Consider the following 12998-nt stretch of genomic DNA (forward strand, 5'->3'; position numbering starts at 1 on the left):
ATGCCGTTACAGCTCCTAGCCGTTGGGGCAATTAAGGTGGTTTTAATGCTCTTCTTAGTAACGTTTCGTGCCTCATAATGTGGCTTCAATGTGCTCCAACGGCTCACACAGCTGGATCTGTAATTGCCCTATGTATTAATTGGCTGTATTGAATGGATGGCTTTACCTTCGTCAGTGACGTGGGCATTGGTTTTGTTCGTCCAAGTGTGCCCTCATCTGTATTGTTGAGGTCGTCTTGGCGAATGAGTTCGTTAGTCCCGTCAACCTCCTTGCCCGCTCTTGATAATAATTTCCCTTTCCATTCTTGCAACTTTTTCCAAACTCTATATTTGAGAAAAGAGAAAGTTTGGTATTTTGAACATCCAATCAGTGTTGGAAGTCCCAAGTATGACTCAAATCTGTTCACCTCCTTAACACCCAAAATATTCTTTATCCATTCCCTTCTTTCCGTCTTTGTATTATTACTAACGCATATTGAAGACTTCACCATATTTATGCACTGACCGGAGGCCTTAGCATACAGCTATAGTGTATCCATAATCACTTGGACTTCTTCTTGCTTGGCTTGGCAGAATAACAAAGAGTCATCTGCAAATAGGAGATGAGTAATACTAGGTGCTCTTTTACAAATAGACACCCCATGGATTCGATTCTCCATCTCCGCCCTTGCCAACAAGGAAGTGAATCCTTCTGCACATAGAAGAAACAGATAATGAGATAGGGGGTCTCCTTGACGGAGCCTTCTAGAAAGTATGATATTACCATAAGCTTTATCGTTAATTTAACAGAAAAGGAAGAGGTGGAGACACAACACATCACCTGTTCTATCTAAACATCAGGAAATCCCATCTTCACCATAATACTTTTAAGGAAGGCCCACTCAACCCAGTCATAGGCTTTACTAATGTCTAGTTTCAAAGCAAGAGACCATTTTTTTCCCTTTTTACGCCCATGCATAGTGTGTAGGGATTCATAAGCCACCAGGATATTATTAGTAATAAGTCGACCCGGGACGAAAGCACTTTGGGTAAGGGAGATCAGTAGGGGTAAAAAAAATTTCAGTCTGTTGGCCAAAACTTTTGAGATGATTTTACATATGACATTACATAGACTAATGGGTCTATATTCAGACATTTTTGGGGATAAGAACTATATGAGTATAGCTAACCTCAGGATCATAATTCCAGAATTTAGAAAGTGCAACACAGCATTAGTCACATCATCACCAACAATATGCTAAAATTTTTGGTAAAAAAGAGCATTCATACCATCTGGTCTAGGAGCCTTCGTTGGTCCCATTTGGAATAAGGCTGTTTACACTTCATCTGCACTATAATCACTAGACAGGATCTCCACTATATATGGGTCTACCTTGTGTTGTACGGCAGCAATGCAATCTCCCATCTGATCACAACCCCCTGTCTTGAACATATTCTCAAAATAGTTTATTGCCACCCCTACAATATCATCAATCTCTTCTACCCAATTGTTGTCTCTGTCCTTGATCCCCTAAATGAAATTTCTATGCCTCCGTTGTGATGCTTTTGAATGAAAGAACTTTGCATTTTTGTCCCCATATTTGAGCCAAGAGATGCGAGACCTTTATGCCCAATAAATTTCCTGCTTCAATAAAAGACTACCCAGCTCTTTACTTGCTATTAAGAATTCTGACCTGTTACCTTTTGCCACCTCCCCCATATTGATTGCTTCAACTTTCTTCGGAGTTGCTTTATTTTCTCAGTGTTAGAGTGTGTTCTAGTGGAACCCTAGGCATGCAAATCCATCCCACAACTTGCAATCCTGGCCTTGATCCTAGTCAAACCTGTATTTCTGCTATCTAGCTTGTTCCATGCATCCTGGACAATGCCTTCACACTCCTCCCATAACAACCAAGTCTCCTCAAATTTAAATCCCTTTGCACCTCTTGCCGTCACCCTCTTGAAAGTTCCTATCTGAAGGATCAAAGGTAAGTGGTCTGATGCATGGGAAAACAAGTGGGTTATTGTGCTAGCAGGGAACCTCGGTTTCCAGCTTTCCGAGGCGATAGCTCAGTCAAGCCGCTGCCTTGTGTTTGCAAGTCCTGGTCTCTTGTTGTTCCAAATGTAGGGATAACCAATGAAACCCAAGTCTGATAACTGGCAAAATTCCAAGACTTGTTGAAAATCATCCATTTGACTATAGATAGGAGGCTGGCTGCTTAGTTCCTCAGAGGAGTGTAATATAGCATTAAAATCACCAATGCACATCCATGGACCATCCACGAAGGAAGCCAAATGAGAGAGCAATGCCCAAGATTTTATCTTCTGACCTGCTTCTGGCCATTCGTAGAACCCCGTTAGATACCATTGAAAGCCATCATCCTCTACCACCTTTGGTAGAATATGGTTTTCAGTATAATTAATGACATCAACCACCACCTCATGTTTCCATATAGAGCCAAAACTCCCCCAGAATCAGGCTTCTTAACAATGACCTGATTTGGATAAGATAAGTCTATACAGTGTTGGTTAAACCCTTTTTTTTTTTTATCAAGTCTAGTTTCCATCAAGAAACAGACTATAGGAGCTTGGTCCAAGGGTTCCCAAGCCCTTGGCAGTTCCAACTTAAGAGCCTTATTATGATCAGCAAGGGTGAACCATCACCCCCATCGCTGCATGTGTTATATCATCTTCTTATGTCTTGCTTCTTTTCATCCGCTGCTTCACCAAATCTTCGTTAAACTCCTCTTCTGTGTTTTGTGAAGGCCCTCTCTTACCCAATAAATTCGTGGACTTTTCCTCACTTAAGCCCCTTAGCCCACTGTCCATACGAGAGATTCTAGTCCATTTGGGCTTTATGATTGCAAGCCCACTAAGTTTGGATTTTTCTAACACGTGCTTCTGCTTTAGTAACAGTAGCTCACGTGCCTCCTCTGTGTTTGTAGCCTCCTTATTACCCCACCCATGATTCAGATTTATTGCAGAAACCTCCCATGATCTCTATGCGTTACTCTCCGTGGTAACTCCCTGAATGTCCGGATTTAAAGCTCCTATAATAATGTCCACGTGTTTCGCCATCATTGTTGTTGCATCCGTTTCTGATCCTTCATTATTGCTTGTAATAATTTCCTGAAAATCTGGGTTAGATTCGGACTGTACATTGTTTCCTTTTCCATGTGTCTCATCCTCTGTTGGGGTCATATCGGGAAATCTATTCACGTATCGTACTTCTGTTAAGGTCTCCTTATGTGTGTATGGAATCGTCCCTCCTCATCATTCCTAGACTTGTTTCTTGTTGGCGACCAATTCTGAGAACTAGCCGCCTTCAACCAGTCGTCGTATTGACACTCCACTTCGCCACTATTCTTTGCTGCAGCATAATGACTGGCATAATGGCAGAGTTCATGTCCCAGCAACCCACAATAGTGATAGAACAACAGAAGTCTCTCATACTTGAATTTTACCCAGTGACGAGTGCCATCTGATCACGCCACAAAACCTCCCCTCCTTAATGGTTTCGAGATAGGAATAGCAACCCGAACTCTCATAAACAGTTGTTGTGCCTCAAGCTTCTGTCGCTTCTCCTCCTTTACTACCACTCCCAACCTACTTCCTACCTCTGTTGCCACCTTGGAAGATACCATGTCAAATGGTGCCTCCCAAATCTGCACCCACAACGGCATTGATTCGAACTTCACATTGCGTGCTGTTATACCCTTCTGCCACCTACAAAGCATGAGTGCTAGATTGTTGAAAGTCCAAGGGCCTTCTTTGAAAACCCTTTCCATCTCAAACTCTGTTTTGAATTTAAACTGAAACAGATTTGAACCCACTTCCATGATTTGAACTCCTTCTTCTAACCCCTATGCTTTCTTCAGTGTGTTTGTCGCTGCCTTTTTGTTGAATGATTTGCACGTAAGGAACTTCCCCAGTAGGCTTAGTGTACAACTCTCAATCTCTTCTTGTCTTCCTTCATCCGAGACCTTTATCACTTCCTCCTCCTCCGTGGTTAGTTTCATGTTTTCCAAACTATGTGACGGGACTGACGAACTCATTTACTGAAGACGACGATCATGATACCAATGAAGATATCCCTGGACGAGCAAATTAATACCCATGTCATTGACGAAGGCAGGAAGGCCATTCAATGCAGCACAATTACACCCAGAACGGTTACAAAGCCAACTGTATGAACTGTTGGAGCACATTAAAGCACATTACACAGCACCAAACGTTACCAAAAGGAGCATTAAGACCTCCATAACTACCCCAACGGCTAGAAGCTATGAAAGCATATATAAAGCCCACACATTGCCAAGTACAAGGTACATACACACATAGACACTAAGAGATCTCTTTCATTCCGTTCAATTACATTGTTTATTCCTAAGAGAGCTTCTTATATTGACTTTGGCATCGGAGGCATTGTGGCAGGCATCACACTGGTGACCACCTTTGAGAGTACGTTCATACAAGTTGAGGATTGCTTCCATCTGACCAACTCGACTGACGAGCTTACGCTTCATTAGTATAACTCTACTGATGAACTTACTTGACTGACGAACTTACGCTTCATCACTTTGTTAGCCATTGAGCACCAAAAAGAAAGCCAAAAGACAAACCCTTAAAGGCAAAGCTAAAGGAAAAAAACTCGTTAAGAGAGAGAGAGAGAGAGCTCCTACATTGAGGAGAGGTTTTCTTTCTGATATGATGTGATTTTTTGAAGCTGTAATGCTTATTAATTTAAACAACTACAAATACAATAAAAATCAAAAACTAAAGCCTTAGCTCCGATCTCTGATTCTCAAAAAAAAAAAAGCTCCGATCTCTCTCTGCGACACCTCTCAAAATGACACACAGAAAGAGAGAGAGAGAGCGAGAGTTTTTGCTTGAACTTTTGTGTGTAACTGTGTTTATCTTTGACATTTGAGTCTAGAGGTTTATTGCGAATTTTAGTCGGTAACAAAAACCCCAACCCTTCCCTTCTCTCTCTCAATCTCTTTGTTCGTAGTCTCTGCCACCTCAATTCTCTCCCTCTAAAGCTTGGTACGGTTTTTTTTTTTTTTTTCATTTGGGTTTTTGTAATTCTTTTGTCCAATATGCATGTTTAATTTTTTTTTCTTGATTAGTGATACTATGCACTATAAATTTGGTTTGCAATTATGGATTACTTTGTGGGTCTTGTTTTTTAGAGAGAGATTTAACAAAGCAATGTACTATATTGTTTTGCTATATTAATTCTTGGGTACGATACTATGGTCTTCCTCATTGTTGTGCCATTAGCTGAGAAGATAATTTACTTCTTGGTGTTATTTATTTGTTCTTTAAAGTGCACTCCACATGCTTGATGAAATGTCTGAGTTGAATTTTATGGGAAATTTAATTAGGTTGGATAAAGTCTTTGCATTGGGTTCAGCTTCTATCTACAGATAGCCATTTGAATGGTGGGAATATGAGGTGTTTCTTTTTTGAAAGCCCATTTAGTAGGTGAAGAGGAAGTTTGCATTAGGGGTGTGCATGGGTCAAGTTGGATCGGATTGAGGGAATTTTTTGACCTAACCCACCATGGTGGGTCAAAAAAAAATTCAACCCAACCCATCACATAAGTCCAACCCAACCCAACTCAACCCACATGGGTCGGGTTGGGTCGGGTTGAACTCATGGGTTTGAAAATTTATTATTATTATAATTAAATTGAGTAGAAAAAAAATATAAATATTAATATATTAAAAAAACCCAAAGATTAGTATTAATGTAACTCCTTAAAGGCAAACAACACTAATGACTAAACAACAATAGTAATTTATTAGGGTTTGTGTGAACTAATTGGTTTTTATATAGGATAGGAAGAACTTATTATTTTAAAAATTTTAAAACATGAACAAGAACTTTTGGAGTCTCAATTGCAACATTATGAGCTTGATGTGATAAAACATCCAGATTTTCAGAATATGAGTACAATTTCCGAGCTATGTAGGGGATTAAAAATTTCAGGAAAGTCTAATGTCTATTTTTTGATTGATAGACTTATTCGTCTTGTGTTGACCCTTCCAGTTTCTACAGCAACTATAGAACGAGCTTTCTTAGCTATGAAGTTGTTAAAAACAAGACTTCGCAATAGAATGGAGGTGAGTTTTTGGCAGATAATATGATAGTTTATATAGAGAAGGAAATTGCAGGGAATTTCACTATAGAGATGATAATGGATGAATTTTATTCCATGAAAAATCGTTGTCAGGCATGATTTGATCCGGTTGATGACCCGACCTGACCTGAATAATGTTGCGTAGTTTTTAATGGGAGATTTACTGAGGCTTAGTCCATGGAGCGGAGGCTTGGGTAGACAAAAAATTTTTGGCCCGTTTTGTAGCCCATTGTGAATCCTGTGCGCAAGATATAAAAGCCTTTTTTTTTGTGATTAGGGTTTTGTTTTCTTGTTGTTTTAGAGAAAGAAAAACACTGTAGCAGCACATTGTAATTTTCTTTGATAATAGTGAAATCCCTGCAACTTTGTGGACGTAGGCAAATTGCCGAACCACGTAAATACTGTCTTGTGCATGTGATTGTTTTTCTTTTGGCGTTTAGTATATTTATGTTACAACCCGGCCCCCCCATGTATTTATTCCTGGCTACGCCCCTGACAGCTTCCTAATACTCCCAGCCCACACGTCTTGGGCCGTACTGCAATCCCACAGCGCATGCAATGCAGATTCATCTCCTCTTGTACAAAGTTCACAGGTCCGGTCTTTAATAATTGTTTTTCGTGCCAGGTTTTCACGTGTGGGTAATATATCATGACAAACACGCCGACCAAAAATCTTTAATTTGTTTGGAATGTGAAGTTTCCATAGCATACTCCACACCAAATCACTCATCCTTGTATTGGAACATTCCCCCTGCATATTTTCCTCCTTCACAATCTGCCTGGCTATTTGGTATTCGGATTTGACTGTGTACTCACCCTTCCTGTTGTGTATCCAGTAGATGGAATCCTGGATGTGTCTCCGACTTAGAGGAATTCGAAGTATAGCCACTGCATCATCATAGTGAAACTTCTCCTCAATGAGTTGGCTATCCCAAGTATAGGTAGACCAATTAATAAGTTTTGCCACTCTCCATTCCCACTCCTCATCTGGGACTGAATAAATCACTTTATTTGTTGGGTGCTTTGGGATCCATCTATCCTTGGTAACCCATATTGCTGATCCATCTCCAACCCTCCAGCAATGACCTCTCTTCAGAATTCCTTGGGCCGCTAAAATACTCTTCCAAATATAGGAGCTGTTTGGTACATCCACCACATCCAAAAAACCACAACTTGGAAAATATTTCACTTTGAAACATCTAAATAGCAATGAATCTTTCCCTTGCATCAACCTCCATCCTTGCTTGGCCAACATTGCTAAATTGAAGTTCGAATATCTCGAATTCCATTCCCCCATCTTTTTTGGGTGTAGATAGCAAATCCCAACTCCTCCAATGAATCTTCCTTTCATTACCAACTTGTCCCCACCAAAATCTGACACACATAGCATTGAGTTCATTGCAAAGCCTTACCAGTAATTGAAATACCCCTATTGTGTATGTCGGTACTGATTATGCAACGGCTTTTATAAGCACCTCCTTGCCCGCTCTTGATAATAATTTCCCTTTCCATCCTTGCAGCTTTTTCCAAACTCTATATTTGAGAAAAGAGAAAGTTTGGTATTTTGAACATCTAATCAGTGTTGGAAGTCCCAAGTATGACTCAAATCTGTTGACCTCCTTAACACCCAAATTATTCTTTATCCATTCCCTTTTTTCCGTCTTTGTATTACTACTAAAGCATATTGAAGACTTCACCATATTTATGCACTGACCGGAGGCCTTAGCATACAGCTATAGTGTATCCATAATCACTTGGACTTCTTCTTGCTTGGCCTGGCAGAATAACAAAGAGTCATCTACAAATAGGAGATGAGTAATACTAGGTGCTTTTCTACAAATAGACACCCCATGGATTCGATTCTCCATCTCCGCCCTTGCCAACAAGGAAGTGAACCCTTCTGCACATAAAAGAAACAGATAATGAGATAAGGGGTCTCCTTGACAGAGCCCTCTAGAAAGTATGATACTACCATAAGCTTTATCATTAATTTAACAGAAAAAGAAGAGGTGGAGACACAACACATCACCTGTTCTATCCAAACATCAGGAAATCCCATCTTCACCATAATACTTTTAAGGAAGGTCCACTCAACCTAGTCATAGGCTTTACTAATGTCTAGTTTCAAAGCAAGAGACCATTTTTTTCCCTTTTTACGCCCATGCATAGTATGTAAGGATTCATAAGCCACCAGGATATTATTAGTAATAAGTCGACCCGGGACGAAGGCACTTTGGGTAAGGGAGATCAGTTGGGGTAAAAAAAATTTCAGTCTGTTGGCCAAAACTTTTGAGATGATTTTATATATGACATTACATAGACTAATGGGTCTATAGTCAGACATTTTTTTTCGGGGTCTTAATCTTGGGGATAAGAACTATATGAGTATAGTTAACCTTAGGATCATAATTCCAGAATTTAGAAAGTGCAACACAGCATTAGTCACATCATCACCAATAATATGCTAAAATTTTTAGTAAAAAAGAGCATTCATACCGTCTGGTCCAGGAGCCTTCGTTGGTCCCATTTGGAATAAGGCTGTTTGCACTTCATCTGCACTATAATCACTAGACAGGATCTCCACCATATTTGGGTCTACCTTGTGTTGTACGGCAGCAATACAATCTCCCATCTAATCACAACCCCTTGTCTTGAACATATTCTTAAAATAGTTTATTGCCACCCCTACAATATCATCAATCTCTTCTACCCAATTGTTGTCCGTGTCCTTGATCCCCTAAATGAAATTTCTATGTCTCCGTTGTGATGCTTTTGAATGAAAGAACTTTGTATTTTTGTCCCCATATTTGAGCCAAGAGATGTGAGACCTTTATGCCCAATAAATTTCTTGCTTCAACAAAAGACTACCCAGCTCTTTACTTGCTATTAAGAATTCTGACCTGTTACGTTCTGTCACCTCCCCCATATTGATTGCTTCAACTTTCTTCTGGAGTTGCTTTATTTTCTTAGTGTTCGAGTGTGTTCTAGTGGAACCCCAGGCATGCAAATCCATCCCACAACTTGCAATCCTGTCCTTGATCCTAGTCAAACCCGTGTTTCTGCTATCTAGCTTATTCCATGCATCCTGGACAACGCCTTCACACTCCTCCCATAACAACCAAGTCTCCTCAAATTTAAATCCCTTTGCACCTCTTGCCATCACCCTCTTGAAAGTTCCTATCTGAAGGATCAAAGGTAAGTGGTCTGACGCATGGGAAAACAAGTAGGTTATTGTGCTGGCAGGGAACCTCGGTTTCCAGCTTTCCGAGGCGATAGCTCTGTCAAGCCACTGCCTTGTGTTTGCAAGTCCTGGTCTCTTGTTGTTCCAAATGTAGGGATAACCAATGAAACCCAAGTCTGATAACTGGCAAAATTCCAAGGCTTGTCGAAAATCGTCCATTTGACTATAGATAGAAAGCTGGCTGCTTAGTTTCTCAGAGGAGTGTAATATAGCGTTAAAATCACCAATGCACATCCATGGACCATCCACGAAGGAAGCCAAATGAGAGAGCAATGCCCAAGATTTTATCTTCTGACCCGTTTTTGGCCATTCGTAGAACCCCGTTAGATACCATTGAAAGCCATCATCCTCTACCACCTTTGGTAGAATATGGTTTTCAGTATAATTAATGACATCAACCACCACCTCATGTTTCCATATAGAGCCAAACCTCCCCCAGAATCAGGCTTCTTAACAATGACCTGATTTGGATAAGGTAAGTCTACACAGTGTTACTTAAACCCTTTTTTTTTTTTATCAAGTCTAGTTTCCATCAAGAAACAGACTATAGGAGCTTGGTCCTTCATAATTTTATGATTCTTCGAACTGTCCAAGGGTTCCCAAGCCCTTGGCAGTTCCAACTTAAGAGCCTCATTGTGATCAACAAGGGTGAACCATCACCCCCGTCGCTGCATGTGTTATATCATCTTCTTATGTCTTGTTTCTTTTCATTCGTTGCTTCACCAAATCTTTGTCAAACTCCTCTTCTGTGTTCTGTGAATGCCCTCTCTTACCCAATAAATTCGTGGACTTTTCCTCACTTAAGCCCCTTAGCCCACTGTCCATACGAGAGATTCTAGTCCATTTGGGCTTTATGTTTGCAAGCCCACTAAGTTTGGACTTTTCTAACACGTGCTCCTACTTTAGTAACAGTACCTCACGTGCCTCCTCTATGTTTGTAGCCTCCTTATTACCCCACCCATGATTCAGATTTATTGCAGAAACCTCCCATGATCTCTATGCGTTATTCTCCGTGGTAACTCCCTGAATGTCCGGATTTAAAGCTCCCATAATAATGTCCACATGTTTCGGCATCATTGTTGTTGCATCTGTTTCTGATCCTTCATTATTGCTTGTAATAATTTCCTGAAAATCTGGGTTAGATTCAAACTGTACATTGTTTCCTTTTCCACGTGTCTCATCCTCCGTTGGGGTCATATCGGGAAATCCATTCACGTATCGTACTTCTGTTTAGGTCTCCTTATGTGTGCATGAAATCGTCACTCCTCATCATTCCTAGACTTGTTTCTTGTTGGCGACCAATTCTGAGAACTAGCTGCCTTCAACCAGTAGCCGTACTGACACTCCACTTCGCCACTATTCTTTGCTACAGCATAATGACTGGCACAATGGTAGAGTTCATGTCCCAGTAACCCACAATAGTGATAGAACAACAGAAGTCTCTCATACTTGAATTTTACCCAGTGACGAGTGGCATCTGATCTCGCCACAAAACCTTCCATCCTTAATGGTTTCGAGATAGGAATAGCAACCCGAACTCTCATAAACAGTTGTTGTGCCTCAAGCTTCTGTCGCTTCTCCTCCTTTACTACCACTCCCAACCTACTTCTTACCTCTGTTGCCACCTTGGAAGATACCATGTCAAATGGTGCCTCCCAAATCTGCACCCACAACGACATTGATTCGAACTTCACATTGCGTGCCGTCATACCCTTCTGCCACCTACAAAGCATGAGTGCTAGATTGTTGAAAGTCCAAGGGCCTTCTTTGAAAACCCTTTCCATCTCAAACTCTGTTTTGAATTTAAATAGAAACAGATTTAAACCCACTTCCATGATTTGAACTCCTTCTTCTAACCCCCAGGCTTTCTTCAGTGTGTTTGTCGCTGCCTTTTTGTTGAATGATTTGCACGTAAGGAACTTCCCCAGTAGGCTTAGTGTACAACTCTCAATCTCCTCTTGTCTTCCTTCATCCAAGACCTTTATCACTTCCTCCTCCTCCATGGTTAGTTTCATGTTTTCCAAACTATGTGACGGGACTGACGAACTCATTTACTGAAGACGATGACCATGATACCGATGAAGATATCCCTGGGCGAGTAAATTAATACCCACGTCATTGACGAAGGCAGGAAGGCCATTCAATGCAGCACAATTACACCCAGAACGGTTACAAGACCAACTGTATGAATCGTTAGAGCACATTAAAACCACATTACACAGCACCAAACGTTACCAAGAGGAGCATTAAGACCTCCATAACTACCCCAACGACTAGAAGCTATGAAAGCATATATAAAGCCCACACATTGCCAAGTACAAGGTACATACACACATAGACATTAAGAGATCTCTTTCATTCTGTTCAATTATATTGTTTATTCCTAAGATAGCTTCTTCTACTGACTTTGGCATCGGAGGCATTGTGGCAGGCATCACACTGGTGACCACCTTTGAGAGTACGTTCATACAAGCTGAGGATTGCTTCCATCTGACCAACTCGACTGACGAGCTTACGCTTCATCATATAACTCTACTGATGAACTTACTTTATTGACGAACTTACTTGATTGATGAACTTACGCTTCATCACTTCGTCAGCCATTGAGCACCAAAAAGAAAGCCAAAAGACAGACCCTTAAGGCAAAGCTAAGGGAAAAAAACTCGTTAAGCGAGAGAGAGAGCTCCTACATTGAGGAGAGGTTTTCTTTCTGATATGATATGATTTTTTGAAGCTGTAATACTTATTAATTTAAACAACTACAAATACAATAAAAACCAAAAACTAAAGCCTTAGCTCCGATCTCTGATTCTCAAAAAAAAAAAAAAATTTAATAATTTTTTTAAAACCAGCTTTAGGGCACTTATATATATATATATATATATATTAAATATATATTAATATATTTAATAATTAAAAAAAAAACTAACTGTAGAGCAGCACTTCCTCAGTTCCTTCTACTAATACTAATTTAATATATATATATATATATATAAATATATTATGTAATTAATAAATTTTTAAAATAATCAGTTCTTCCTATCCTATATAAAAACCAATTAGTTCACACAAACCCTAATAAATTACTATTGTTGTTTAGTCATTAGTGTTGTTTGCCTTTAAGGAGTTACATTAATACTAATCTTTGAATTTTTTAATATATTAATATTTATATTTTTTTCTACTCAATTTAATAATAATAATAATAATAATTTGTCAAACCCATGAGTTCAACCTGACCCATGTGGGTTGGGTTGGGTTAGGTTGGACTTATGTGATGGTTGAGTTAGGTTGGGTTGGGTTGAATTTTTTTTGACCCACCATGGTGGTTAGGTCAAAAAATCCCCTCAACTCGACCCATGCACAGCCCTAATGCAAACTTCCTCTTCACCTACTAAATGGGCTTTCAAAAAAGAAACACCTCATATTCCCAACATTCAAATGGCTATCTGCAGATAGAAGCTGAACCCAATGCAAAGACTTTATCCAACCTAATTAAATTTCCCATAAAATTCAACTCAGACATTTCATCAAGCATGTGGAGTGCACTTTAAAGAACAAATAAATAACACCAAGAAGTAAATTATCTTCTCAGCTAATGGCACAACAATGAGGAAGACCATAGTAATCAAAA

The 12998-nt window shown here is 39.8% G+C and overlaps 1 protein-coding gene across 1 annotated transcript; it reads right to left on the reverse strand.

Moving 5' to 3' along the window:
- Positions 1-10623: 10623 nt before the first annotated feature.
- Positions 10624-11367, reverse strand: LOC112030245 (uncharacterized). Its single transcript, XM_024062930.1, has one exon. It carries the CDS (start codon positions 11365-11367, stop codon positions 10624-10626), a length of 744 nt encoding a protein of 247 aa, XP_023918698.1.
- Positions 11368-12998: the final 1631 nt, after the last annotated feature.

The sequence above is a fragment of the Quercus suber genome, unplaced genomic scaffold (assembly GCF_002906115.3).
Source record: "Quercus suber isolate HL8 unplaced genomic scaffold, Cork oak 2.0 scaffold_21, whole genome shotgun sequence".
NCBI classification, from domain to species: Eukaryota; Viridiplantae; Streptophyta; class Magnoliopsida; order Fagales; family Fagaceae; genus Quercus; species Quercus suber.

Bases quoted from the DNA above. Each gene is read 5' to 3' on its own strand.
- LOC112030245 (XM_024062930.1), bottom strand. From the start codon at position 11,367: ATGGAGGAGGAGGAAGTGATAAAGGTCTTGGATGAAGGAAGACAAGAG.